Below are 27,436 nucleotides of genomic sequence, written 5' to 3' on the forward strand. Positions count from 1 at the left end.
ATCCCCCGGTATTCCGATAAAGTCGAAGTTTCGTCGGCGATTAACGTCCGCCGCGCGACAAGTACAGCCTGCGAAACTACGACATTTCATCGCCGCGAGAGAATACTTCATATCTCGAATCGCACTTGCGTTAATGCGAGTTTTCACGTGTCCGGAAATGTCAAAATCGACAATGTGTCGAAATCGATTCTTGTTTGTTACACGTAGTTTGCCCACGCGCTCTCTCTCTTCTCTCTCTCTCTCTCTCTCTCTCTCTCTCTCTCTCTCTCTCTCTCTCGACGCTCTCGCGTAATTCAGTATTCCAATAATTATTGAAAAGTATGGAATATGAAATTTTTTTTCCAGTTAAAGCCTGCAGAGCGAATGAATAAATAAATATAATTAATAATATAATTTTATTATTAATTGAAATTAAAGTAATAAAATATTCGAGAAGTAATTATATCTCTTTTATGTAGAATAAATTAACATTTTTTATATAGATACGGCATCATAAATTTATATATATAAAATATTCTTAGTTTTAATTTAGAATATTTTGAGGTGTATTTATACGAATAACTTTGTAAATAATTATTATAGCTGCTAAAATTTGAATATTTTAATATGAATACATGTGGATATTTTCAACGAAGAAAGTCGTGAAACATTGGAAATTAAATTTTAAAAAATAATAATATTTAACATTAATGAAAACTATATGTACATACATATTTTTATTAATATTGTGAGTACAAATTATGTAAAATTAATTTTTGTTCCAATTTTTGTTTAAGTTAATATTGCGAATAATATTTATGTATTTAGAAAAAAAAAATACTCTGAAATATATTTAACGATATAAAAATAATTCTTATATTGTACAAGATTTTTTTTTTAAGTACTCGCAAACGAATGTTTCGGCATGCAAATGTGAATATAACAAAATACAACAAAATTCGTGCGAATTACAATTTTAAATCTCAAATATATGTTTGTGATGTATGACCATTATCTGGTTAACGTAATCTTATCCCGTCTTGCATCGCCGCCACAATATAACGCGGTGTAAATTTAACGAAATGGCGGAAACGCAGGACGACGCGGAACGGAGAACAAAGAGCTAGCCGTGCCACCGCATGCTGCCGCGACGATCTATTTCCACATTTCGCGTAGAATTGATATTTCTGAATTATACGGCGGCGAATCGTCATTTACGATGGCGTCGTCCTCGCCACGGCCGTTGCGCCGTAGCGCGTGGCTGGAAATACGGGCGCCGCTAGATTTTACGGATGCGCCATGCACGCACGCATGCACGCCCGTTTGCCACACGCGTGGCAACGCGTTCATGCGACCAGGTAACCGCAAACGAACGATTCATTGATCTGCGGTCGAAAGTGCACCGTGCGCCTCCACTTCCATGCGGCTTCGCGCTCCGCGCTTTCGGCTTATTTGCGCTCTTCCTGAATAACACACGAATAATCTTCGCCAAAACGAAAACCCTCAAAGGCGAAATACAGATAATGCAATTTTGGACGCAAGAGTCTCTACGCGAAGCGTATTCTGCTGTCAGCATCGATCGGAGATAACTGGATATTGGAGGTAACTTATGTACTTATATTGTTTAATTGAATTTATTTTTTTGTTTTGTAAAGAAGAAAAGACGAAATTATAATCTAATAACAAAAGTGATGATTTAGCAGATAAATTTCAGACAAATTACACTTAAAGTGAATTTTATAAATTACGAAGCTCAATCCACTATTGCTTGAAAAGCGCGCGCGCGCGCGCGCATGCGCTTTACATTTTTAATTAATCAATTTAAGAATATATACGTTCAATAAGATCAAATTGATACACAAAAGACTTTTTGTTTAAAAAGCAATATTGCAACTTAGAAAAAATTCTACTTGCAAAAGAGAAATTATGGAACGATGTAATAATGAGAAATTAAAATAAAGTGATAACTTAGTTTTGATATTTTCGAGACAAAATATGAAATGTGATATAATGAGATATATAATTTATATTTTCATTATCGAAATGTTCTGTTATGTGGAAGAGAGAGAGAGAGAGAGAGAGAGAGAGAGAGAGAGAGAGAGAGAGAGAGAGAGAGAGAGAGAGAGAGAATATAATTTGTCATTTAACTATAATATAGATAACAACGAAGAATTATGAACAATCCTTCTCTGACGTCACACAACGATATCAGTTAAGTCCGTATTTATTATCACTTGGATAATTACAGGAAAAAAACATACGCGAGTTAATTAGAAATTACAGCTTTTTCGCATGGGTGGATTAATTCAAGACAATAATATAAGGAGCTAATAATATTCTTGCCGGAAGTGACATAATGTAAGGTCGCCATTCGAGCCAATTTACCGAGCGGAAGAAAAGAAGATATAACATCGAGAAAAGATGCGATTATCGCTCATGTAAAAAACTTTGTGCATAATTTTTTAATGAAAGAATACAAAATTTAATATAAGAAATAATTCTCAGATATATTATTCAGGTATTATTTTATTTTAATCTGAAAAAATTATTTACGTAAACGAAAAAATTCGATTTAAAAATCGAATTCGATTTAAAAAAATTTACATAAATTAGAAAGTTCGATAAAAAAATACGGGATGAAAGCAACAGAATTTCAAAGAAGGATTCTAACGTTCTAATGTTCAACATTCTAATGGTAACGCGTGAAAAAGCTGTAATTTCTAGTTAACTCGCGTATGTTTTTCTCCTGTAATTATTCAAGTGATAATAAATACGGATCTGATACGGATCGTTGTGTAACATCAGAGAAGGATTGTTCATAATTCTTTGTTGTCATTTATATTATAGTTAAAATGACAAATTATACTCTCTCTCTCTCTCTCTCTCTCTCTCTCTCTCTCTCTCTCTCTCTCTCTTCCACGTAACAGAACGTTTATGGCAAAAACTAGGCGAATGCGATTATTATCTGCTCGATACTCGGACATTGGGCATTGCACGTGCATTCAGAATCGTGACACGCCAGCAAGATGAGTCTAGTTCGGGGGGAATGGAGAAGCGAACTGACAGTGATAAGGCAGTGTAAGAGCGATACGCTTGTCGGCCGGACCGCCGCGGAAGGTGGAGGTTGAGAGAACTTGTGGCTCGCCCTCTCGTGATCTCTTTGTCCGACCGCTAACGCTCTTTGTTCGCTTCGTGTTTTCGGGCCATCCCAGAATTTACTGGGTGAATTGTTGGTTGCTCGCCGAGTTTCGGTCCCGCAGTGTGCCGCACCGCGAAACCGGCGGATGCCCACGAAAACCAGCGATTTCGGTGTGATGCTCTCGCGCCGTTGGTGCCGCGCTCTTCGGTCGTTTCGGTCCGGAACGCGTGAGATCGAGTTTTAAGCCGGTCAGCTATGGGGAGAGTGGGAGGGGGGGGGGGTGGCTTTAGTTTGACCGCGGGATACACTTCTGAAGAATTAACCCTGACAGACGTGAGCGTTATTTCTGCAAATTGCAAACAGTCGCTTCATTATCATTTATATGTACACTGCTACGCATAATTTCGCGCATTCCATTTTACATGTTATTTAAATACCGTACCCAAGTGGTTATGGTGTGACGCGTGTGCAGTAGATGGCGTTTTCCTTTTGTTTTGTTTTTGAGCGCGCTTTCTATCTTTGAAAAGATAGACAGAGAGTGGACATCAGCTATTATTTGATATCATAATTTCTATTATTTAATAGAAATAAGTTCCACAAAACCTATTGTTTTATCAGAGAAAAGAAAAATAAAGTAAACCCAAGCAGCAGTTTAAGTGCATCCATCTCCAACTAGTGCCGTCACAAGATCTAGGAAAAAAAAGCGCGTACACATACGCAAAGGGGTAGCAAGCCCTAACGCTAACATTATATTTTTTTTTTATATTTATATCTTATATTTATTCTTGAGCGTATATTGTTTGTAATGTACATTAAGCAGTAGTTTAGTAATAACAATTTCGTACATTATTTTCTATGTGAGAGCGCAATTACGTAAATTTATTTCAATTATTTAGAATTTTTTACACAAACAGAATGAAAAAATACCAAACATGGATTGCAATTACATTTACATTTGTTGCTCAAAATAATTTCTCGATTTTATGTTTCGCGTTTACGTACTAAATTTGAAAATTTTGAAATTATACAGAATTTAATATACGCGAATGTAACATGCACGTAAGGTATAAATTTAAAAGTGCATCACCGGTGGGCCAGGAAAATAATTGTGAAATAATGAAACGGCAATTAATAATGAAAAAAAATGTACTCCTAAACCATCCGTCTATTCGAAGCGTTCATGAGATAACGCTGGCGTGAAATTAATCAATTAAAATAACAAAGTCGCGTAGCTTTTAATTATACATGTCCGATATATAGAAACATTTATTGACATTTATAGATATTACTTATAGCCGTGTTTCATGACGCCTTTACGACATTTTTTTACGACCTGCGATGTTGATTTAAGGCAAGTCTCAATTGAAATAGAGCATAGTGACAACTGTTAGTGGCTCGCTTCAGATTCTTCTCGATATCTGACGATCGTCAATGAGTTCCCAATACGCGATTCGAGTTGTTCTGTCGCTGTTGGTGATTCAATTACACTGCAAAAGACACATTACATTTCCCAGTATCCAAGGATCAAAGGAGACCTAAGAAAAATTTGGATGACAATCTGGATAATATCGTACGATATATGGGTTCTATTCCCACACTATATATACTCAGAATACCGGACCTTCAAGTCTCAAACATCATCGAGTAATCCAAATAGACCAGGTAGACATCCAATACATTCGGATGACGCGGCCGATTCGGTCAGTTGAAGACGAGCCTTCAATATATGTTAAGCCATTACCCGAGTCTATAAGGTCAAACCCGAGGATGAGTTTGCACAATGTACCGGAAAAATATTCGGACGATACCCGGTAATTATGCGGTATAACGTCGGAAGAATATCCTATCAGATGAATATTCGGATGCAATTCCGAAGTGACATTCTAGCTATCCTTTTAATCCCGAGCAATCGTCTCGAAGATGGACTCTTCTGCCAAAACTCGCAAAGTTGGGTCTTAAGGGCCTTACCGGAGGTATAAATGCCTTAGCTCTTAGGTAATGATAATGATGATGATGAAAAACCGAGAGATCCGAAACATTCTCGTTACGAGGAGGTTGAAACAGTTATCAAGTGTCCTCCGGGGACAGCGTTATAGTAAATAATCGTTGTAAATCATTGTAATCGTTGGTCGTTCTGACCACAGAGGCGCCGAGTTCAGGAAAGTTGAAACAAAATCCGATATTTACATGGACGAAGAATAACGTATGTGATATGTTTCAAGAATAAATTTAAATTATGCTGTATGAAAGAAGAAGTTATAGTAGAACCATTAAGAATTATTTATGGTGAAAAATTAATTAATGATTGCTATAGAAACGTTGATATTGTAGAAATAATTGAGCGAGCTAATTGTTATATTGTAATATAGTTCTTTTTTAATATATTAATATATAACAATATATTTGTGATAACAATATATTTGTGACAATAAAATTGTGCAAAATATGATTTCTAATATGAATTCGAAATTTAATAAAAAAAATTACAAAAAATTATTATTTTTGAATTTATATGTGTTACGTTTCCTTCAATATCATTCAAAATTAAGAACGAAATTATATTAAAATTTTATATGAAAATTATATTAAAATTTAAATCTTAATTCGCAAATTTATTTAAAGTATTTAATGATGAACATAAGTAGGAAAAATTAGGAAAAGGATAATAATTAATTAATAACAAATTGGCTGCATTATATCATCACATTTTTTTATTAATAAAAGCGAATTTTATGAAAATAATTTGCTTTATAAAATAAAAATTGCGCAAATTTTATATTTAATATTTTGGCGAAATAAATAAAAAAAAAATATACGATCATATCATATTTCTTTTTTTAACATATAGATCAGTAAATAATTTATATAATGGAAATTATCTTCGTTTAATAATTCTTTTATTTCGTTTCCAATAATCTCTTTTTACAACAATTCTTTTTACTCCTGTTTAATAATCCTTTCGCGGTTGTGTTCCATAAACTTTTCCTTTCGGGTTGTATTAGAAACTGTTGAACACCATTATTACGCTTCGCTTACACGACGCTCTAAACATGACAAATTTCAAATACGAAGTATCGTTTCGAGATTAACCTGTAACCCCGTAAACGTATTCAGGCGTACAAATTGTGCCGTTCTGCAAATTGCTTCACGAAACACGTCTTTCGCGCCATTATAGGATTTGCGGCTGAATTATAGAGGCAGGCTTCCATACGAGAGAGGCCGACGAAAGCCGACGATATCTGCGAACTGAACTGCCGAAGGGTGACTTTATTGCAGTGGAGAGAACTGCAGAAGCCAGAATCCTAATTGGGATCTGTAATCGTGCCAATGGCTCAATGATTCTCGTTAGACGACGACAGAGAAAGTTTTATAAAAAACGACTCTTTTTTTTTTTTTTTTCTTATAAAATTATTCATTAAAACTTTTTTTAATTTTTGTTTCAGATACTTACATGCTTTCTTTCTCCTTCTTTCATTTTTAAATAAATAACATGCGTTATTTCTTTGATCTTATTCTACAGATTGTTCTTTGATCTACAATATATAACTGACAAATTATAAAATTTAATTAAATTAATTAATCAATTATGTTAGAAATTATTATTATTGTATATTTAAATTAAGCTTATTATTTTTTCTTTTACTTTAATATAGAATCCTATTTTTTTTTTTAGAAAACGTTATGTATAATCTATAAAATAATTTTAAATAAATTTCTATGTTACGTTATATTGAAAAAAATCTTCTTGCTTTTGAACAAATTATTGAACAATAATTTAATACATGCAAATAATTTAATACGCGCATTCTTTTTATATTTTACGAGCTCTATTGCAGGAATTCACATATACATATTGTGGATTTTATTTACAAATATAATTTTTTCTTAATGAAAATAAATAATGTATATATATATATATATATATATATATTAACTGAAATGTATTGTTTTATGTTAATAATCGTGATTTGTTTTCTATTCGTTTAAATAGACGCCAAAATGGACGCCGAGGCAGCGTTGCTGGAAAATTCACCGACTTTGTCAACGATCTCGTCGGATTCGACGGACGCAACGTATTCGGGACCCGGCTCGCCCTATTCTCCGGAATCGCCGATCATCGTCACGTCCTCCTATAAAAAAAAACGTGACGATGACGTCACACCCAGAGCAACGCCCAGACATCCACTGCCATCCAGGAAGCCGAACTTCCGGATACGACCGCCCTACCTCATGATCTGCATTAGCATCATCGAGGTAAATGAATTCTGAGTATATAAAAAGTGACTACTGATGATTGTAAAAATGATAATAATTACCTGATGATATTAGTGTTCGAAGCCTTAAGTGAAAGAAACACTCGTTTCTTGAAAAGCCACGAAAAGCAACAATCGAAAAATATTTTTGCTTCCTTAGTATATATATATATATATCTTTATTAATAAGATGTTTATTTGTCACTTACTTGTGCAATTATCACGAAAAAAAAAAAAGAAAAAAAGAATAAATTAAAACAGTTTGCATAAAATGCGATAACTAATTCAAAATAATGTACTACGATTTTATTATAGCGCACTTTTCTAAATCGTCATTTAATAGCAGCAATAATAATAATTACAACATTGTCGAAATAATTTCTTCCTTCGCGCGAAATTATCTCGTCGAATTTTCATTCATCACTATTGTCACATTCACTTCTCCGTTACGCGCAAATAATTATATTGTTCTTGAAGTTGAAGATAAGATTTTCCCGTCGTAGAGCGCAAAACATATTGCAGGCACATTCCGGGGGAGTGTAAGTAAGCCAAGTGGAAAAAGAAAGAACGGCTGCAAAACGGCTGTGCTTTAAGCTCCGCAAGATTTCTCATTAGCGGAAACGAACGTGTCGCTGTTCGATCCTCGCGAGGGAGCAAGGGATGAAAGGAAAGCGCAGCGGCGGGATTCCTTTCCAATTATACGCGCGAATATTCGCCAGAGAGTATATCCGGAACGGGTAGATATTCCGCTGATGGCTGATCCGCGAAAAACTCCAAAAAAAAAAGTGGGATCTCACCAAGTGGCTTTTTCGCTCGATAACATTCCCCTCGAGAACCTCTCGTCTTCGCGCTCTCAGTCGGAAAGTGAACAAGCAGCGAGAGTAGGCGAGGGGAGAGGGAGCGGGGCGGGGGAGAGGGAGGTGGGGGAGGAGGGGGGGGGGATGGTACGCGCAATAAAAATTCGCGAATTTAAAAACCGCGAAGCCGCAATTTCTTACTCGTTTATCGCGCGGAGAGCACGTTGAAAGTTAATCACTTAGCCGCGCTTTCTTTTGCGCTTTCGTTGTACGAGCGGCCGCAAAGTGAGATCAAAGAGTAGACGCTCGCCGCAGATGTTTAACAGTCCAAGTTCATTGTGTGGGAAAGATGTTGGTGAAAGGACGTGAAAGGACGGGCGTAATTAAATATATAAAATTGAAAATTAAGTGTAATAAATAATCCGATGTTTCAGTTTTGAAATTTATTATTACTTATGTGATATCGCACATTATATACACACACACACCGATCATAATCGCTCATTGTCATAGCGTAGACGCGGCTCTAAGCGGACGAGCAGCACGTGCAGCTCATCATTTTCAACAATTTCGGAGAATTGTTGATATTAAAAAGAGACATTAAAAATATTAAAAAATAACATTTTATGACGTTATATGTATCAAGAGTTTAATTTTACAAAACACACGCGCGCACACACACACACACACACACGCGCGCACACACACACACACACACACACACGCACGCACACACACACACACACACACACACACACACACACATATACACATTGTAAAATTGAGCTCTTGACATACACAATCGTTTATTATATTTCTAAAGACAGAAATGCAATTTTTCCTTTCCTGGAATTGTTTGCAACCAACGATTAAAGGGATGAATATTTTTGTGACAAATGAGAAATTTAAAAGAGAATTTAATACAATTCGTAATTTAAAATAAAATTATGACTGTCGAAATCATATGTGTATGGTGAAAGAAATTGGCTAAATGAGTGGAAAAATTTTGCACACACGTGGCAAAAAATGTTAAAGGTATTAAATTAATTTTAATTGAATGATCATATAAAATGAAAAGCGTACCGTGAAAAGACGATTTTCAAAGTGGCTCGACATGGCGATCTAAAGAGAGAATTTTAACGCGCTCTCGAGCTTAATGAAACGTTCAAAAAGTAGCGCTGCGCTTTTCGGAAAAAAAAAATAAAAAAATAAAAAGATAAAAAAATTAAAAGAAATAAAAAAAAAAACGTTGATGTTCCCGGGCGTACAATAATGTCCGAACCTGGGCATTTTATCGCCGGGAAAATTATCCCCGCAGAACGCAGAAACGCGCGCTAAAGTGTATAAACCTAAAGCCGCGGGAATTAAAGTCGCCAATAATTCACGGGCGCGCAGTCCGTGAATTTCAACTTTATCGCGGCAGTATTGTCTGGTGAAAACTCGTTGTTGCAAGTGGGAGATAATTTGTAATATATGAGACAACACGTATAAACACGCGCACCTGAGAATGCGCCCCGCCCCGGTGCTGCTAAGGGTGAAAGAGAACAACGGCGGCGTTTTGCACTATAAAAAGAAACGAGCCGTTATATTTATCGCTCTGCCGCAAATCGTTCCTCGAAATTTGAGGAACTTTACATCCGAAGCGGGAAACGGAAGCAGAATGTATAGGGCAAGGAATACGATACCAGCCATTTTCGTTTTTGATGTTATAACAGAATCCGATAGGGATCTTAAAAGAGAGAACTGATCTTGATAGCTTAAGTTGTGTAAAATATTATTTATAAAATTAAACGTTTATTATACGTGTATTTCGATGGCAGAATAAAAATATTTTAGTGTTATCGCGCACTTGAAATATTTACATGTTTTCTGGAAGAAGTCCAGAAACAAATTTTTTTCAATCCTAATTTGGTGAAGTGGATGACTTTAATTTCATTTTTGTCAGAAAAATTTAACGTCAAACGATAGACGACTGTATGATTACTAACACGAACATAGTTACGTGATAGAACGATAACTTTTGTGAATATTGCACGGATTCTGATTGTATAATGACGTTGTAGAGCGTCAATTTGCACTTCAAATGCATAAACTTAAAATTACAAAGTTAAATGCTTGTCTAATTCTAAGTGGAAAACTCTGCGAAATTCCGTTTCTGTTCTTAGCATGGCAATGCCATCGTGCATTGTTAAAAAGAAGATGAACATTAGGAGGACAAAAATTGAGGGTATTAACGTACAACGAATGTCGAAGAGAGAAGTGGGATGAGGAAAAGAGACGAATTTCGTCTTTGAAACGTTCTCCAGATCACCGGGAATAGATGTTTCGTATCGCGATTAATGTGATAAACGGTATGAATGTGCCCGTAGAATGTGAAACTTCGGACTTGTCAAGTCAGAATAGAAAAGCTCGAGAAAATTATTTTTCGGAAGAAAAAAGTGAATTGAACGGATGTGAAACATATCGCACTTGAAATGTCAGTATATCTATGTTCGAATGTAAAATTGTTGGAAATATTAATCAAATTACTGTGTGTGTATTTGTTCATTTACATAAAACATTTATATTCCATTTATTTTAACATTAATATAATTACTTTCTTTAACTGTTGAACTATACCTAATCTAGTGTTTTCAATTTTTTTTTTTTTTTTTTTATATAAACTAGACAAACATCTCGCTATTAACTTTGTTTCATGTGATAGTGAATTAATTAATAATGATTATATAATTCTTAATTTAATGAAATCAAAAAATGACATCTAAAAGTGAACAGATTTTATTAAATATAAATTTTATGATAAAATCATGAATTATGTGTAAATTTCTAAATTCACCTGCTGCATAAGCATTTCTTGTAGACATTGTTATTTGTAAAATATTTTATGAAATTTTTTATTATTGTTTATTGTATTTTCTGCATTTTTCAAGAATGTATGCAACGAAGCATTAATTAGTGAGAATATGTAAAATATATATACATCATGTAATAAATGGATTAAATCGAAATGACAGATTTTATGAAAATTCCTCCTTCTTGATATTATCGATAGAAATCTATGACCTTTTAATTTTAGTAATATATATTTTTGCAATTAAGCCTTAAATCAAAATATTATTAAAATATAATCTTGAAATTAATTCAAGATCACGATTTTTAATTTATTACTCATTTATTTAAAGCTTAGTTTGATGAAATAAATTCTTTAAATTTCTTAATTTTAATTTCTATTTACTAATTTACTGATATATCGATATTCTTATTAGATAAATGCACTCGAGATTGACGATGTAATCTGTCAATATTATCTGATAATTTATCTTGCCAATTTTTATAAAAATAATGTGAAACATAATTGTTAACGAAATTATCAAACTTCGAAGTAAAGATATATTCGCGATATCTCCGATTTGTACGATTCTGTGAAACTAAATCACCTTTATATTTAACTTTAGCAAATCTTTCGTTGGAAAATATCGTGGTTTAACTTGGAATCTGTCTTCTCATCTTCTATCACTTTACTGCATAGTACAAATAGAACCTGAAACTCGTAAAACAACCTCTGTGATATATGCATCGCCTTCTATAGCGGTTATTTCAAATACTATTAATATCGTTATTAAATCCTATTTTTTTTTTTAGTCAGATATTTAAAATTTTTGATATTTTGCATTCTTTAAAATTACAATATTGTATTTGTCATTTTTTAATATTACAATAAAGCAATCAGCAAAAAAAAAAATACGACAAAAAATAAAATGAAACAGAAAACACACGGATATTATTGAGCAGGCAAACATTTCTTTTCAAACATTTTTTCAGGCTTTAAATTTCTCTCTAGCTTCTTATATTAAAGAATATTAATACTTATCTACATCTATATAATATCTGTATATAATATCTATACTTCTGGAAATGTACTTTTCAAGACTTTAAATTATAAAAGAAGTAATAAACAAAATTTATTTCCCTCTCTTTCTAGGATCGGGATTTTTAAAAAATTAAATATACATTAAATATTATCTTAATATTATACTAAGATGAGTAAAACAACTTTAAAATTGTTGTTGATTGGTGGTTGTATATTTAATAATTGATAACCAAGGAGAAAGAATAAATCTTCGGAAGCCTCATGAAATCATATATGCACTATTTACTTTATTTTAATCGTACAACGCACGGCGAATCCGAGCAACTTTTCGAAATTCCACGAAAAGCAAATGGCGGTGTCGGTGGGCATTTACGCTGTACTTAGATGCTAACGAAACGATGCACACGTACGTGCGATAATCTGATGTGGCATTAGATTCGTCACACGTACGGCTATATCGTATCGTATTGTTTTCTAAATTCCGTTTAAACGAGTGTATCAACGAGTATTTTAGTCGAGATACAATCGAGAGAGAGAGAGAGAGAGAGAGAGAGAGAGAGAGAGAGAGAAGAAGAACCGGAAATGGAAAGTTCAAGTGTCAGGGTCATGCTTGAGACATATGTCGTAAGGAGGAGCCCTGTATAAAGGCCTCGCCCTATAGTCTCGTCAAAAAGGAAGACGACATTCGAAGCAAATGACGTATTGAGTGAGTTTCCATACGGAAATCATAGAGCGTTTCAAAATATTTGTGGCAGTTGCGGTAATCAGCGTCGTTTGCTTTATTTGCTTTATTTCAGAAATTTCTAGCTCTGGAACACGTGAGTAAACCGCAGTTTCTCATATCACTTACGAATCTACGTCTACTCGCTCTGTGCTCGAGTAGAACATTATACGTAATTGTGATAGAAATTAATACAGAGAATTTTTCTTCCTATCGTGTTTACATAGCGAAAATGCGTACCTCAGGCAAGGAATACTTCGACGGATGCAATACTTGTATATGCCTCTTTAACGGCGTCCTCGATTCGCATATTTCACAAGCTGTTCTCGTGAAATATGCGAATCATCCCTTCTGTATGCACCTGAAGATTTTTGGCAATCGTGCAAATATGACTACAATCGAAATTACCTACCGGAATTGCTTATATCTGCATATCGATGAATAATCGATCGTATTATAAAACGAACGCTATATAACTTTTCAATTTTGTGAATTATACATCTTTACATCTGCTTAATGAGATAAAACCGCTATCTAAAATATACATTATGATATACAAATTCAGAATTAAATTAAATTTACTTCTAGGCACATCACAATCAAATCCTAAAAGTTAATTTATAATTGATCATTAAAACTTTACTTTAAGCCTAATCGCATTCTAAGCACGTTTTTACACTAAGAAAAGAAGAATGAAAAAGAGCGACAAAAGGAAATTGCGACAAATTGTACACATTGCTTTTTTTACAAAATTGATTTTGCAATTTTTTTTTTTTTTTGATGATTTTATATTCTTTAAAAATTTTGTTCTCTCAATTTGACAAATCATTTTAATCGCAAAATTTTTTTTTACATTTACGCTCGATTTGTATATTTTAATAAAACGTACGTGTACACGTGCAAAATTTTTACAGATATGAATATCATCACGAGTAAGGTCTCTAAGTTATTTTTCTTTTCATTCTGAATATTATATAAAGAGGACAAAGTCACGAATTTGTCATCGCGAGCGTGGAAAAATTCGCAGATTTCGAGCACTTCGAACAAATTTCCTCACGACATATATTTCGGCATACCGTGAATATCGATATTGCACCGCATTATGCGAATATTACACACGATATTACACGTTCTTTTCTCGTCGTTTTACGAAAATGAAATTCCTACGTTGTTGAATGCGGACGCCTCTATAATTACGAACTCCGACCGGAGTTCCAAGTGTGGTCCCGCTCGTGTACACACACACACACACACACACACGCGCGCGCGCGCGCGCGCGCGCGCACACACACATACACGTACATACAAAACGTACGTACTCACCAATTATACGGGCTGCTGCAAACATTTGCTTAGAATTCAGAATTAGAATACAGTATTGGGCGAAATCACTGACTGTGATCGCGACGGGCTGACATATGGCGCGCTCGACAACAACCAGATGTTGTTTCGCTTTCGCTCGAATAATTCTCTCTTTCATTCATCGTCCTCGTAAGGTGGTGTGTGAGAAAATCAACAGTTTTACATTGGCCGACAATTTAATGCGGCGTAAATTCGATGTCCAAATCCAAGTACGGAGCACGTGTGTTTCACCTCGTGAAATTTTATATAATAACTCTCGTTGAAACGTCGTCGTCGTCAAACATATTCCGTACATGTCCGTAAGGGATACTTAATAATAATTTTGTCGTCAGAGAAGCATTACATAATCCGAATTTCCTCAACGATTCCGACTATCCCACTCGCGTTTATTGCATCGTACAATGTGCTCCATGAAGATCTCAGTTTTGGCCTGATAACGAAAGTTTAGAAGAAGAAAAATAAAGTTTAAATTGTAAATGATACATATATATGTGTCAACTGTATTAAAAAATAAAACGTAACGTCAAACAGATATTTGAGTGACGATGTGATTTTTTTAAGTTTCGTGCTCATTTTTGTTGCTCGCGAAAATAAAATATCCTAAAAATGACTCGCGCAAATTTCGGAATGATTAACAATCTCGCGCGACTGAAAATTTTATTCTCGCGATACCCCGAATGGAGGGAGGGGGGGGGGTGAGGGGGGGGAACCGGGGACGTTTCAGTCTCATTCAGTTTTGCGCCACCGAAACGTCATCGAATTGAAATATTATATCCGGGGCGACGGGGGCGTAGACGTGACGCGAGATAATCATTCGCCGTAAAGTGAGCAAGTTGAATTTTAATGTCCAAGGGGGAAACGCGCGTGTCCAAGGTGGAGAACATAAAGGCGCGTTAATCCCGAAACCTAGACGGCCTCATCGGCGGTAAAAACCGGGACATCAGGATGGATAGCCGGGGAGGCTATCAAGCTATCAACCCCCCCGAAAGAATGGCGCACCTGCTGACACGTGTGATTTACCGGCGGGAATGTCCGTACGTGTGCACTTCACGGTGGCACGAAAAAAAAAGAAAAAAAAAAGAGAGAGAGAGAGAGAGAGAGAGAGAAGGCAGGCAACAATCGTTAAGGCATTATTTTTAGAGAGCCCCTGCACGCGCTTTGCGCGCCGGGCGTACACGCTGCTCTTTATTACTCGCTTACGATAAATTCCGCGCGTAATCGGATGAGCAAGTTATTAAAACGCATTGATAAATTGCTCGCCGTGACTACGACCGTGACGTAAATATTTTGCCGACTGTGTGTGCGATTAATATCGAAACGAAACGCCCGATGTATCGCTACTCCGTGCGTATGGAGGCTGCCTAATAGGCTTCCCGGATCTTCGTAAATCATTGTGATCGATAATGCGATCGTTGTTTCGTTGATCGTTGTTTTGGTACGACTCAATTGCAAGGCGTCACGCGATATGGGATTATTCGTTATTGTATAGTTTATCATGGATTATGATTGTAGCGCGCGATGAATTATGAATTATGAATTTCGTTTGAGCTATCCTTAAATAATTTTATTAACTCGCAGAATTGATAAATAGGCGAATTTTGATAAATGGCGACGATAAAAACGTGAGATTGTTGATTTTACAATTTGCGATTAAAAATTAAACGAAATTAATTCAGATCTTAATTTTGCAGAACTTTGCCATTTAAATGTATCTCTATGACACGATTTACTTATAAACACACTTCTGTTACATATTAAAGATAAAAATATAAACTTTTTTTAATATACTCTTTTTTTCTCTCCTCTTTTATTAAAGATAAAAAATCATTTGGTCGGAAGCTATCTAGAAATACATATTTATAGCACTTAAGTGAAGAGAGAAAGAGAGTGTGTGTGTGTGTGTGTGTGTGTGTGTATGTGTGTGTGTGTGTGTGTGTGTGTGTGTGTATCGTGTGACCCCAATTAATTACTTATCTTGGGTTTCACGTCAATTTATTTAATCTGGAGGGACAAGAAGGTTTTTTTCATACAGAAGGTATGAAAAGGTTTTTCATAGATTCGGCGATAAAGACACGTGGGACACGTTTTCCATCTCAACAAATCGCTTCTGGGAAAGCTAAGTGTCGTTACGGAAATAGCTGGCGCACCAGCAGGAATAGCACTTCATTCATGTGCTCGTGTATCTTTATTTAGCTCCTAAGATAAATAGTAAATCCCGGATCTAACTAAGCCAGCCACATTTCTAAGAATGCGAGAAATTATTTTTGTGCAAAGATTTAGTTCAAGTGGTCTCGAGTGGTTCAATTTCAAATATCTCTTATACATTTTTAATATATATATATATATATATATATATATATATATATATATATATATATATAAAATCTTAAAAACGAACATTTCGTCATATTAATAAAATGACGGATGAACAATTTTAAATAATAATAATTACTTGACAACAGTTCAACTATACTTTATAACATTGTACAATTAACAAATGTAAAAAAAAAAAAAAAAAAACAGATGTTTTGCACGTATATATACCACCGATGGAAAAGAATATAAAAATGTACATTATTACATTGAGCCCTCAATTCTTTCTTTTTTCTTTATACGCATGCATATTTATAATGGAGACATTGTCAATTACAATTAATTTCATCTTTAACGGCGACGTGTGTAATTATCTCCGTGTTCTTGAATATACACCGTACTCCTCCCTGAATAATATTCCGCGGCAAAGGCAAGCACATTAAACGTGCTTTCTCTCGTAACAGATAACCGTCCACTGCCTGGGAGACGAGGCGACGTTACGGAGATGGCTGGTCTACGATCCCCGTCAGAGGGTGCAGGGTTGGAGGTTCGCCTCCTACATGCTGTTGCACTCGAACGCACTTCACCTCGCACTCAACGTGGTCATTCAGCTAGTCCTGGCGACTCCACTCGAGGTGAGCCAATCAAGTAAATTGCGGGGACGTCGTTTCAGCCGGCGCGTCGAGACGTCGCATTTAGGGGAACGAGCCTCTCCTCCTCACGACGGCGATTCTCTTCCCCTACGATCAGACCAAATAACATTCCCCATATCGAGTCGAGTTAAAACGCATGCCATGAAAAACGCAAACGTGTTTACGGAACGTGAGAGCAACACTGACTATCGAGCGAGGAAACGGAATATTGACAGAGACAGAGAGAGAGAGAGAGAGAGAGAGAGAGAGAGAGAGGGGGGGAGGGAGGGAGAGAGAGAGCTGTTCCCTTAGAAATAACATTTTTATTTAGAAATATTGCACGATATCGATTCGTAACAACGTACACACACATTTCATATCTTTTTGCATGTCGAAATTTTCAGCGCACGTTCACCAAATGCGACATAACATAAGTTTCGTCTATGAGAAACAAATCGCGAAATAATTTTTCACGTACGGAATTTTGCCACTCGGCATTCACGGTCGTTGTAGGTGGAGCAAGGACGAATAGGAGTGGCGACGATCTACCTGGGCGGCGGAGTCTGCGGCGCCCTGGGAGCGTCGCTTTTGCAACCTAGTCTTTACCTGGTTGGCGCTTCGGCAGGCGTTTACGCGTTACTCACGAGTCACCTTGCCCATCTCTATCTGGTAAGTAGGGAGAAGAGGTTCCTCGATGTTTCTCAAGAGAAAGGAGCTCAAACGACATAAGCTGCCCCCGTCAACGATCTTCCCTCGCAAAGATCGCAACAAGAAAAAAAAGAACAAAGAGAGGGCGGGGAGGTCTGCAAGAAGATGCTGCACTAAAACGCTGCTGTCGAGTCGCGCAGGAATTTTTTCCGCTCGAAATACTATCGCGAGAGAATTTTATTTAGTGAGTAACAGACTCTCCTTCCGCGAAAAGTGGCGGTAATAAAAAATCCTCGAGAGTTAAAACAGAGAGAGTAGCAATCAACCATTCGTATCATACTTTCGTTGATCAAATTCACCCCTTTTTTTTTGTCACATTTTGCAAAATATATACCTCTTTATCTTTTCTTCTTGCCTTTTTAATGATGCCTTTATTCATCAAATCTCAGAATATTAAATTCATATCACTCAAAAGAATTTTACGCATTATAGTTAAAATGTATCGCTATTTTTTTTTTTTTTTTTTGTATCTGCTGGAAAGTTGTCTATCTCTCGCACGTAGAATTGATGACCAGCAATATTCTAATAATATATGCAAAAAAAAAAATTTAAGTCTCACAATCAGATAGTTCACTTTTGCAAGACGCGTGACTGGATACTACCATATATACAACTGAACGCCACAAGGAAAAACTCTCTTCCTAAATTTGACAGATGTTTCAAATATGAAACTTTATTTCCGTCATCCGCAAATTAATTGGACACAAAACGTATACGATATCGCAGCCTCCTCGCTAGTCCATTTATCCATTTATTATTAATTTCTTTAGATAATTTGTTCCGAATGTAGATGTAGCCCTCGTAGCCCTTGAATTAGAGCCCTACATCTCGACGTCCTCCCCTGAGGAGGGGGATCGCCCCTCTAACGGGACGTTTTCCGCAGGCGAATCGTGCATCGTTTTTTGTTTTGTCTCTTGCTCGTTGCAGTGTCACGGCGAGCTGCGCTACGCTGGCTGGCGTCTCGGGGCCGTGCTGCTCCTGGCCGGCGCGGACGTCGCGTCGCTGCCCATCCCGGCCCTGCTCGGCTGCGGCCGGGTCGGCTGGGCGGCGCACGTCGCGGGCGCGCTGGCGGGCCCGCTCCTGGGCCTGGCCGTGTTCCCGAACCAGAGCAAGAAGGACGCCCGGGGCCGCAGGTTCGTGCGTTACGTACGGCTGCTGTCGGCCGTGAGCGTGATGCTGCTGATCGTCGGCGCCGTCCTCGGCAACGTCTACCTGATCGCCCTGCCGCAGCTCAGGAAGCCCTCCTCCTGACAGAGGATCGAGATGCTCGTCAAGCTCTGCCGGCGGTCCTTCCTGATCGTCAAGATCCGGGAGGCCGCGGAGAGCGTGTTCGAGTAGAGGACAGGACCGATCTGCCGCAGCTGCCGGTGGCAGCTTTTCCACTCTACTCTCGCCTCTCAGAGGCGATCTCGCGTGAATCTCGCGCGATCGCGCGAATCTCATTATCCGTTATTAAATAATGCGAAAGGAACCGTGTCTAAAATAGCAAACCTAATCACACTTGACTTTGAGAAATCCGAAAATTTTTCCTCCCCCAGGGGGAGGATCGTGCGATCGATGACTCGCACTCGTGCGAGGAAGAGACTTGAGCGTTGGGTCGAGGAGGCGGAGATATCAAAGATCGACGACGATTCCCTTAATTTGTTCGTGCTCTACTCGCTGCCATTAGGATTCTCTCGAGAATCTCGAAGATTCGTTCGACGGAGTGTACGTTGATAGAACGGTGGAAATATTCGAAGGTGCGAAACTCTTCGCGCCTGAAACTTTGATATTAAATTTGATATTACGGACATTGGGTAAAGCGTCGCGACTTTTTCTACTTTCGACAGGTAAGACGGTTTTGAAAACTGCCGATTAATAAACTCTCAATAGGATCGATATACGTATATGAATAACATTTAATAACGCATTCGATTATTTATTTATTATAATTCGATTTTCTCGTTATATTCGACCTTCGATATACATATGGGGCGAGCAAGATGAAGGTGTGAATTGAAGGGTGTATAATAAAAGTAAAAAAAGAATTTCTCTCGTAACGATATCACGAAACTGAAGCGACATGCGTTTGACGGTGTAAGTTTGTCCAACAATGACAAACGATTTATGCGCAAGGTAATTTGTTTGAATTCAATGCAGGAGGACGAGATATTGTTGTTGGCTCGCGGTTTTCGAGTACGTTAAAAGCTAGCACGTCTAGCGATATTGAGGACGATGCGACCTTCATTCTTTCGATTATTCATATTATTAACGATTTAGCGTGTAAGAGAGATGTGTAAGAGGAAGGAGATGTAATGTAAAATAAAATCGATCATATTACTTACTTAAACGTAAACGTGTTATGATGTAACGAGAATTTTAATAATGGCAAGATAAATATGTTAATCGATCGTTAATAAACCAAAGTTTAACAAACGTGCGACTGACGTGCGAGATGAACTACGATGAACTCCGAAAAGCGAAGCTAATTTTGCTGTTGTAGAAATAACATCGTAATCTCCCGACCCTTATCTTTTGACGTGTGTCAACTAATTGTAGAGCGAAGAGAAGATAACGGAATTGGGGAGAAATTCCAAATTGAATTCCTTTCACGTTAAGCCAGAGTCCTGCCATGTTTCCCCCGATAAGTGTGGAGGAGAAGAGATTACCTTTTATAGCATAAAGGTAACGCGCGTTTCTTATTTACGAAGCTGTAAAACTTGCGAAAGGAATATTTATAGCGTAGCGTAGCGTCTTTAATCACGGTGTGCGGTGTTTGTTAAGAGAGCTCGTGTGCGTACAGATTTCGGGGGCGATCATCATCAATTTTCGCGTTGTTTCTCTCCGCTTCGATTTATCATCGGAGCCGACGATCGACGTGGTGCATCGTAAACGTAAATTATCGTCATTGCGCTTGCTCGGATTAACGGCTTGGATTAACAGCTTGGGCTCGTCGTGGTTTTCTAATAAACAATTAGAAGGCAACGAGCGTGAGATGCAATGATCGTGGCTCGTTTTATTTGAAATTGGAAATATCCGAACGATCTAATCGATCAAGCTTTCTTCACTTGATTTCGGTGTATCCCTAGTCGCCTTTACAGTTTGTTGATATCCGAAAAACCATTGGAAAAATTGGCGCGTGGTGAAAGAAGAAGAAGAAAAAAAAAAAAAGAAAAGAAATTAGTGCCGAAATGAATTATAATTGCGCGTAATAATAATATACGCATATATATATATATATATATATAGAGCATAATGCGAGAAAAGTAATGTGTTCTCCCGGACAGTTAATCGTATACTCGTACTACTTAACTACTTGTTTATCAATGTTACATGAGACGAACTGGCTGTGATTATGTTAGTGTTATCGTCGACATGATTACACATTTATCAAAAATCTTGTAAATACAAAAAATTATTAAATATAAATATATGATTACACACACACACACACACACACACACACACACACACACACACACACATACATACGTACTGTGATTTCACCGCGAGTACATAATGAGACCCCGTTATCTTCATTATATATATATATATATATATATATATATATATATATATATATATATATATCGAAACAATCAATTGCCTGCAATAAAATTCGAGTGAATCGTATGACAAATCGTTTTACAAGCCCGCAATTTCGAATCTCCTGTCGAACTATCCTTCTCCCTGTATTTGTATTATTAATGTTCCCCATTCGATATCCGTCATTATTATTCCGTGGAATAGCGAGGACATGATATTTTGAAGATTAGAATTAATTAGGTTTGCAATTAACTGTTCGCATTAATTTTGATTGAACGAGCCAGCTCTCTTATCGAGAGATTCATTTTCTCAAACAATTTCCGCGAGATGTGTATTGATCAGACAGACTTCAATAACATGATTGTTATCTATATTTTACATTTTACATATTAAAATAATTTCCATAATATTCTTTCGATGTCGTTACGAGTTGTATTTGTTGTCAGAAAAATTGAAAGAAAATTATGTTTTATAAAATATCCGATTAAATTGTGCAGTTTTGTATTTATTATTTTTTTGTATAAACGTATTATGTTTCGCTATTTTCTACGAAAGAATGAGAAGTGAGAAAAGTAACTGAAGAGCAGGAAAATAAAAATAGGATAATGTAAAAAAAGTTTATTGCAACAAGTATAATATATATATATATATATATATATAATACAAGCCTCTATGTGTGGTATTTAAAAAAAAAAACCTGTCAATTTTCCAATTAGTTAAATTGTTAACATACTTTTTTATAAATGTAACCGCAATCTTTTTCTTAAAAAAGAGTTTTCATTATTTGCTAATAATTAATCAGATTATTTTTGCAGCTATGAAAAACAAACTTTAACGGTATGTAATTTCAAAAATACTTCTGCTCGATAAATGTATAAAAAGTGTATTTTTACAATGTTTGCATCTAGTGAGGTATTTTTTATTTAACTTTCGAAAGGAAATTAAATAAAAAAATATCACGAGGATGCAAACATTGTAAAAAATATGATATATAAAAGAGAAAACGCTCAGAAAATTTAATCATACAACGTTTTATAAATCACAACAAATCATTCTTATAACTGTCGACATAGTATATTCATTACAGCTGAATATTTATATAACATATTACTATTTTATTCTACTTATTATTTTTAGTCTATTCTTATTTACCCACGGCATCGATTCAAAAAATAACGAATGAAAATAGTAATAATATTAATTGAATCGACGTCATGGTCTATAAAAATTATTTTAGCATCATCGACAGCAACGTTCGTTACTGACTGATTTTGGATTTTGTCAGCACGTACATATGTATGGCAAAAAATAGTTTAACAATATAGTTTAAAATATATCATTTATAATTAAATCGAAATTCACACACATTAGATTCCAATTTCAATCGGTGATGCCATTGAGATCGTTATTATAACTTAAGAGCTAATAATATAAAATGTTTTATTTATTTATTCTGGTTATAAACATTTACAAGAAAATTAACAAAATTGCAGAGAAAATCTCTCCATAAGTCAGTTCTTCTTTCGACGTCAAATATTTTTTTCAATCAGGACTGTATAAACGATTTATAAATTTATATGAGAGAAAAACAAAGATTATAGCCAATATTTGAAGAGATTGGCTCGTGTAGATTATTATTTCTCTTGCAACGCTTTAATTATTTTATAAATGTTTCACAGATCGATAGTTGGCGTTATATATATATATATATATATATATATATATATATATGTGTGTGTGTGTGTGTGTGTTACAAATTTAATTTGTCTACAAAAGATGTCTAATTTAGCGGGATAATTTAAATTTTGACAAGAGCCAATTTTTTTGCCGAATGATTATCCCTTCCTCTTTCCCTCCCTCGTCCCTTCGCCGCTGTAGTATTCCAGCCTGATATATCTTTTGCATTCGGTCTGGAGAGATAAATTACGAAGATAAATCAAAACGGCACCCTCCTCTCCCCCGGTATATAGACGGATAATTCCCATTAAAGAGGGAAGGCGGCCGTGGCAAGCGAATACCGCGCCAACTTCCGCCTTCATCCACTTATCCTTCCGAGGCACGGAAGGACTATTTCTCACAATTACATCCTGATCGATCCTGCCTGGAAACATGGATTCTCCTAAGGCCTGCCGGTTATGACCGCCGCGCGACATCCCGGGAATAATAGCTCGCCGCCGATACAGGGAGGGAAAATGACGAAAGGCACGAAAGAAATTAGAAAGAGGAATCTAGAAATCCCGGGGATAAAATAAGAGGGACGACGAACAATCGCGGCGAGCTATAAAACGGATTATACGAGCGATATCTATCTGTAATCGGGAAGATAGGGTCCACGCGATTACGCGCGTGGATAAAAAAGAGAGGCGTAAGAATGTCAAACCGTCGTTGATCCCCTGTTGATAAAAAAAAAAAAAAAAAAAAAAAAAAAATCGCGGGAAATATTGGAGAGAGAGCGTGGTGGTATTTTCTAATTTTGTGCGCTTTCTTTTCTTTCCGTCCTGAAAAACTGAAAATCATTAAGGTCTCTTTATCTTTTTTCTGGAATATTCGATATTCTCCAACTATACGTTACGTTCTACGAGTTCATCAAGAAGCCATAAAGTATTTAAAGAAAATTAATGAAATTCCTGAACAATTAAGATATTCAACGCTCAAGTTTTGTTAATTTAAGTAAATCAGCTTCGTGATGCGGGCTGCATTTACGACGAGAACTACGGAGGTTACGAAGACATTCCGTAATGATGCTACCGACGCGATACTACAGCCAGCGGATATTACATCCAGTTAGAGTAATCTGACCACGAACGTCGGTGTTTCGTTATCGAGGGGGTCATCGAGACCGAGTCTATCGGTTCTGCTTGGATAATTACGTGGTCCAAGTTGTCTGAAGTTTTAGTCGAAGATCCATCGCTCTGCCAAGACATCTTGGCGGAGCCAAGGTATAACAACGGGCTGTCTTGATAGTTCCAGAGATTCGTAGTTTCAGACAGCATCTAATTATATATATATATATATATATATATATATATATATACCGATAATATATACTGAATTATGTTATTGTAATAAACACATCCAAAATGGCAGCTAAATAGATAATGAGGCATTTTTACAGATTGATTTTCTATGAAATTTAAAAGATAAGAGGATAAATATGGGAGTGATCGCTATTTCACTAAGAACAGTGATTGCCCTTTAATTCGACAAGATTCACGATGGTAAAAGAACTTGAAAATTTGTTAAACTTCAAAATTCTTCCAAGTAAAATCCGATTATTCTAATCTAAATGTCTCACTTCTTTATTTTAGTAATTTTATATAGAGGTTCCACTTCTTTCTCTCTTGCACACATCCAAAATCTCCAATACCACTTAAATCTTGAAAACATTTAAAAGTTTTCGTTATTGTAAAATGCAAGATAAAACGAGAAGTTAAAAAATACTATCTATAATATATTAAGTAAATATTGCCAAATCAGTGAGCAACTCCTTTCTTGAAAATATTTCACGCAACGTGTATGCACTTTCAATCTTTTCAGGACAGTTTTCATGGGGGGACGTTTGATTTGAGGCGGGACGTTCTTTTCTTACGATGACCTTGAATCCGTGTCTGACTTAACATTCCAACTGTTTGCACCGGACACCAATTTCCGTACATCTGCATTCTTCACAAGGACTCGAGAGCTCCGTGATAATTCTACCGACGCGATACATTCGCCCGTATATATTGCAGCCCGCCAGCTTCAGCAAACTGCCCACGGACATTGGTATCTCGTTGTCGAGGACCTTCGAGGACGTTTCGACAGTTTCCGTCTCCTCGGTTAACCTTTCCGTACTCGTCGATGAAACGACAAAGACAAGAGTCTCCTGATCCTCTCGTACACCATCGACGGAGGAAACATTCGGCGTCCTTGTGGTTTCGGTCAGCTTGTTGCTGGAACTGGTGTTCGAGGAAAATAGCAGCTTAAGGACATTGTCCAAGGAAAAGATGGTGACACCTTCGGCGGCTTCCTCGGTGGTCTTTCCGTCTTCGCTTGGGAAATTATCCGACTCGGTGCGATTGTCGTACCTCGTCGTACGATTGTCCTCCTCCTCGCCGGTGGAGTTTCTGTCGAGATCGTCGCTCTCGGATACGTTTCCCTTCGCGAACTTCTGCCCCGTAGCATAGAAGTCGTACTTCGAACTGTCGATCGTGCCGTTCAACTCGGTCAACGTTGCCCCGTCGTAATTGAAGACACCCTCGAGATTTTCGGAAGAAGGGCCATCCAGGGGAATCTGATTTTTCGGATCGTACGTTAACGAAACGGTATCCGTCGAAGACACGTCATGGCTCGCTCCGTAATTCACCCTCGAAAGGAAAGAGGAATCGATCGTTTCTTCTCCGTAATCGAAGGGCGGCTGTATCAGTGGCACCTGTTCCATGAAGTCGAAATTGGGCGAGTGTTGCAACTGATTGCCCATCGAGCCTTGGGCCGAAGTCTTCGAGCCCATCATAGACGTCGTCGGCGTCCTGGGCGTTGTGATACCACGTTCTACCAGATACGGGATCATGTCCTCGATCAGGGAAGGTAAGTCGGGAGCTGGCTCGGTCTTGATGACGTCACGAAACGGATCGGGGGACACTGTGGGTTGTCGTTGAGACGGTGCCGTGGCGTCGGCACGGTCGAGCACCACCGTTGGCGATTCATCGGTCTGGACTGTAAGGTAAGCAGATAAAATTGATTGTAAAAGGATACGCGCGCGTATCTTTACGTATAAACAATTTCAATAAAATTTTACGCGCATATCGCGCATTTAAATTTATATGACAACGCAAGTTATACCACAAATGATTTTTCCGCAACACTTTTCCTCGGAATTGATTCTGCGACAACCAATTTTCAATGGCGGACACTTCTCCGAGGAGCAGACGACCTCTCCGTAATAACACATGCAAATTATGCACAGAGCGGCACGTGGCAAGATCTCACCGTGATGGTATTCCACACTTTCAAAATGGCACTTATTCGATAAATCTAAAATTCGGCAAAACAAGCGAATTATTAATATATATTTAATACAAGAGTATGTTGTTCCACTGCTGCTCAACGTTCATCGAACTTTTGATAGATCAGCAATTAATCGAGAATACTTGCCGTTATTTTTTCGATGTGGATTTGTAATTTGTGGAATTACGGTAACTCCAGTGCCAATCTCAAGATTTAAATCCGTGGAGCGGTAAGGAACATCGAAATATGGCGGCTCTCTAGGTACAAAACCACCTACGAACATATGTCTATTCCGTATTGTTTACATAAAAAAATATCACGAACTGCAGTATTAAAATTATGCTATTACTATTAATATTTAAATTAATCCTATTAAAGTGGCAAAATGATAATAGGACTTTTTATCGTTAGCTTAATTAAAAAAAAAAAATCTAAATTAAAAATACTTACATCTGTAGAGAGAGAGAGAAAGAGAGAGAAAGAGAGAGAGAAATATAAGAGAAAAAAATTAAAAATCATCTTTTAACACATGTATTTAGCTCTCTCTAATTTTGTATTTGTATATCTAGATTATTACATCTAGATCTTTGTGTATTTAGATTATTTATTTGACTTTTCATAGAGAATCGTAAAATACCTTCGGTCTCTACGGGTGGGCTAAATCGGTTTTCCTGGGTTGCAATGTCATAAAAACCGGAAGCAGCGGTCGGTCGTAGTTCAGAAGGCACTACAACCGAACCAGAAGAATATCCAGTTTCAGATGAGAGTACGTCCTTATCCTTCACCAGTGCGTCCGCTGCCACAAAGGGTATTATCCTAGAAAAAAATTATTTTTTTTTTATCAATACACATAGCTATAAGACGATTTGCGATTACAAAATCATTCCAATCCAGACTTCAAAATTATATATATGTATATAGTTTATTCTATATGTATAATAAGAGAATTTTTTAAAAATAAAATAAAACTAATCTCTTCACAAGATTTTAGCATCTAGCATTTGAAAATATTCATAATTTTTAAAAATGATAATTGCACACGTAAAAACGTATTTTAAATAAATGTTATATAAAAAAAAGTATAATGCAAAAAAAAAAACGAACTAGCACTGTGTATTTTTTGCCGTTAAAAATTTGACCGGTGTAAATC

At 36.7% G+C, this 27,436-nt stretch overlaps 2 protein-coding genes across 2 annotated transcripts in view; one reads left to right on the top strand and one right to left on the bottom strand.

Annotated features, from left to right (window-relative positions):
- Window positions 1-20,104, top strand: part of rho-6 (serine protease rhomboid 6) — a 123,060-nt gene extending 102,956 nt beyond the window's left edge. Inside the window, exons 3-6 of the mRNA XM_089078537.1 lie at window positions 7,110-7,372; window positions 16,900-17,070; window positions 17,581-17,736; window positions 18,703-20,104. Of these exons, the coding sequence (XP_088934663.1) occupies window positions 7,118-7,372; window positions 16,900-17,070; window positions 17,581-17,736; window positions 18,703-19,026 (906 nt within the window). The 5' untranslated portion in view covers window positions 7,110-7,117 and the 3' untranslated portion in view covers window positions 19,027-20,104. The remainder of the gene's footprint in view (window positions 1-7,109; window positions 7,373-16,899; window positions 17,071-17,580; window positions 17,737-18,702) is intronic.
- A 3,589-nt stretch (window positions 20,105-23,693) lies between these two features.
- The window catches only part of LOC105424359 (uncharacterized), a 39,162-nt gene continuing 35,419 nt past the window's right edge, over window positions 23,694-27,436 (bottom strand). The window contains exons 11-14 of the mRNA XM_089078536.1: window positions 26,924-27,102; window positions 26,434-26,559; window positions 26,122-26,313; window positions 23,694-25,995 (exon numbers count right to left, since the gene is read on the bottom strand). Of these exons, the coding sequence (XP_088934662.1) occupies window positions 24,914-25,995; window positions 26,122-26,313; window positions 26,434-26,559; window positions 26,924-27,102 (1,579 nt within the window). The 3' untranslated portion in view covers window positions 23,694-24,913. The remainder of the gene's footprint in view (window positions 25,996-26,121; window positions 26,314-26,433; window positions 26,560-26,923; window positions 27,103-27,436) is intronic.

The sequence above is a fragment of the Pogonomyrmex barbatus genome, unplaced genomic scaffold (assembly GCF_055798465.1).
Source record: "Pogonomyrmex barbatus isolate J1 unplaced genomic scaffold, ASM5579846v1 scaffold23, whole genome shotgun sequence".
Lineage (NCBI taxonomy): Eukaryota > Metazoa > Arthropoda > Insecta > Hymenoptera > Formicidae > Pogonomyrmex > Pogonomyrmex barbatus.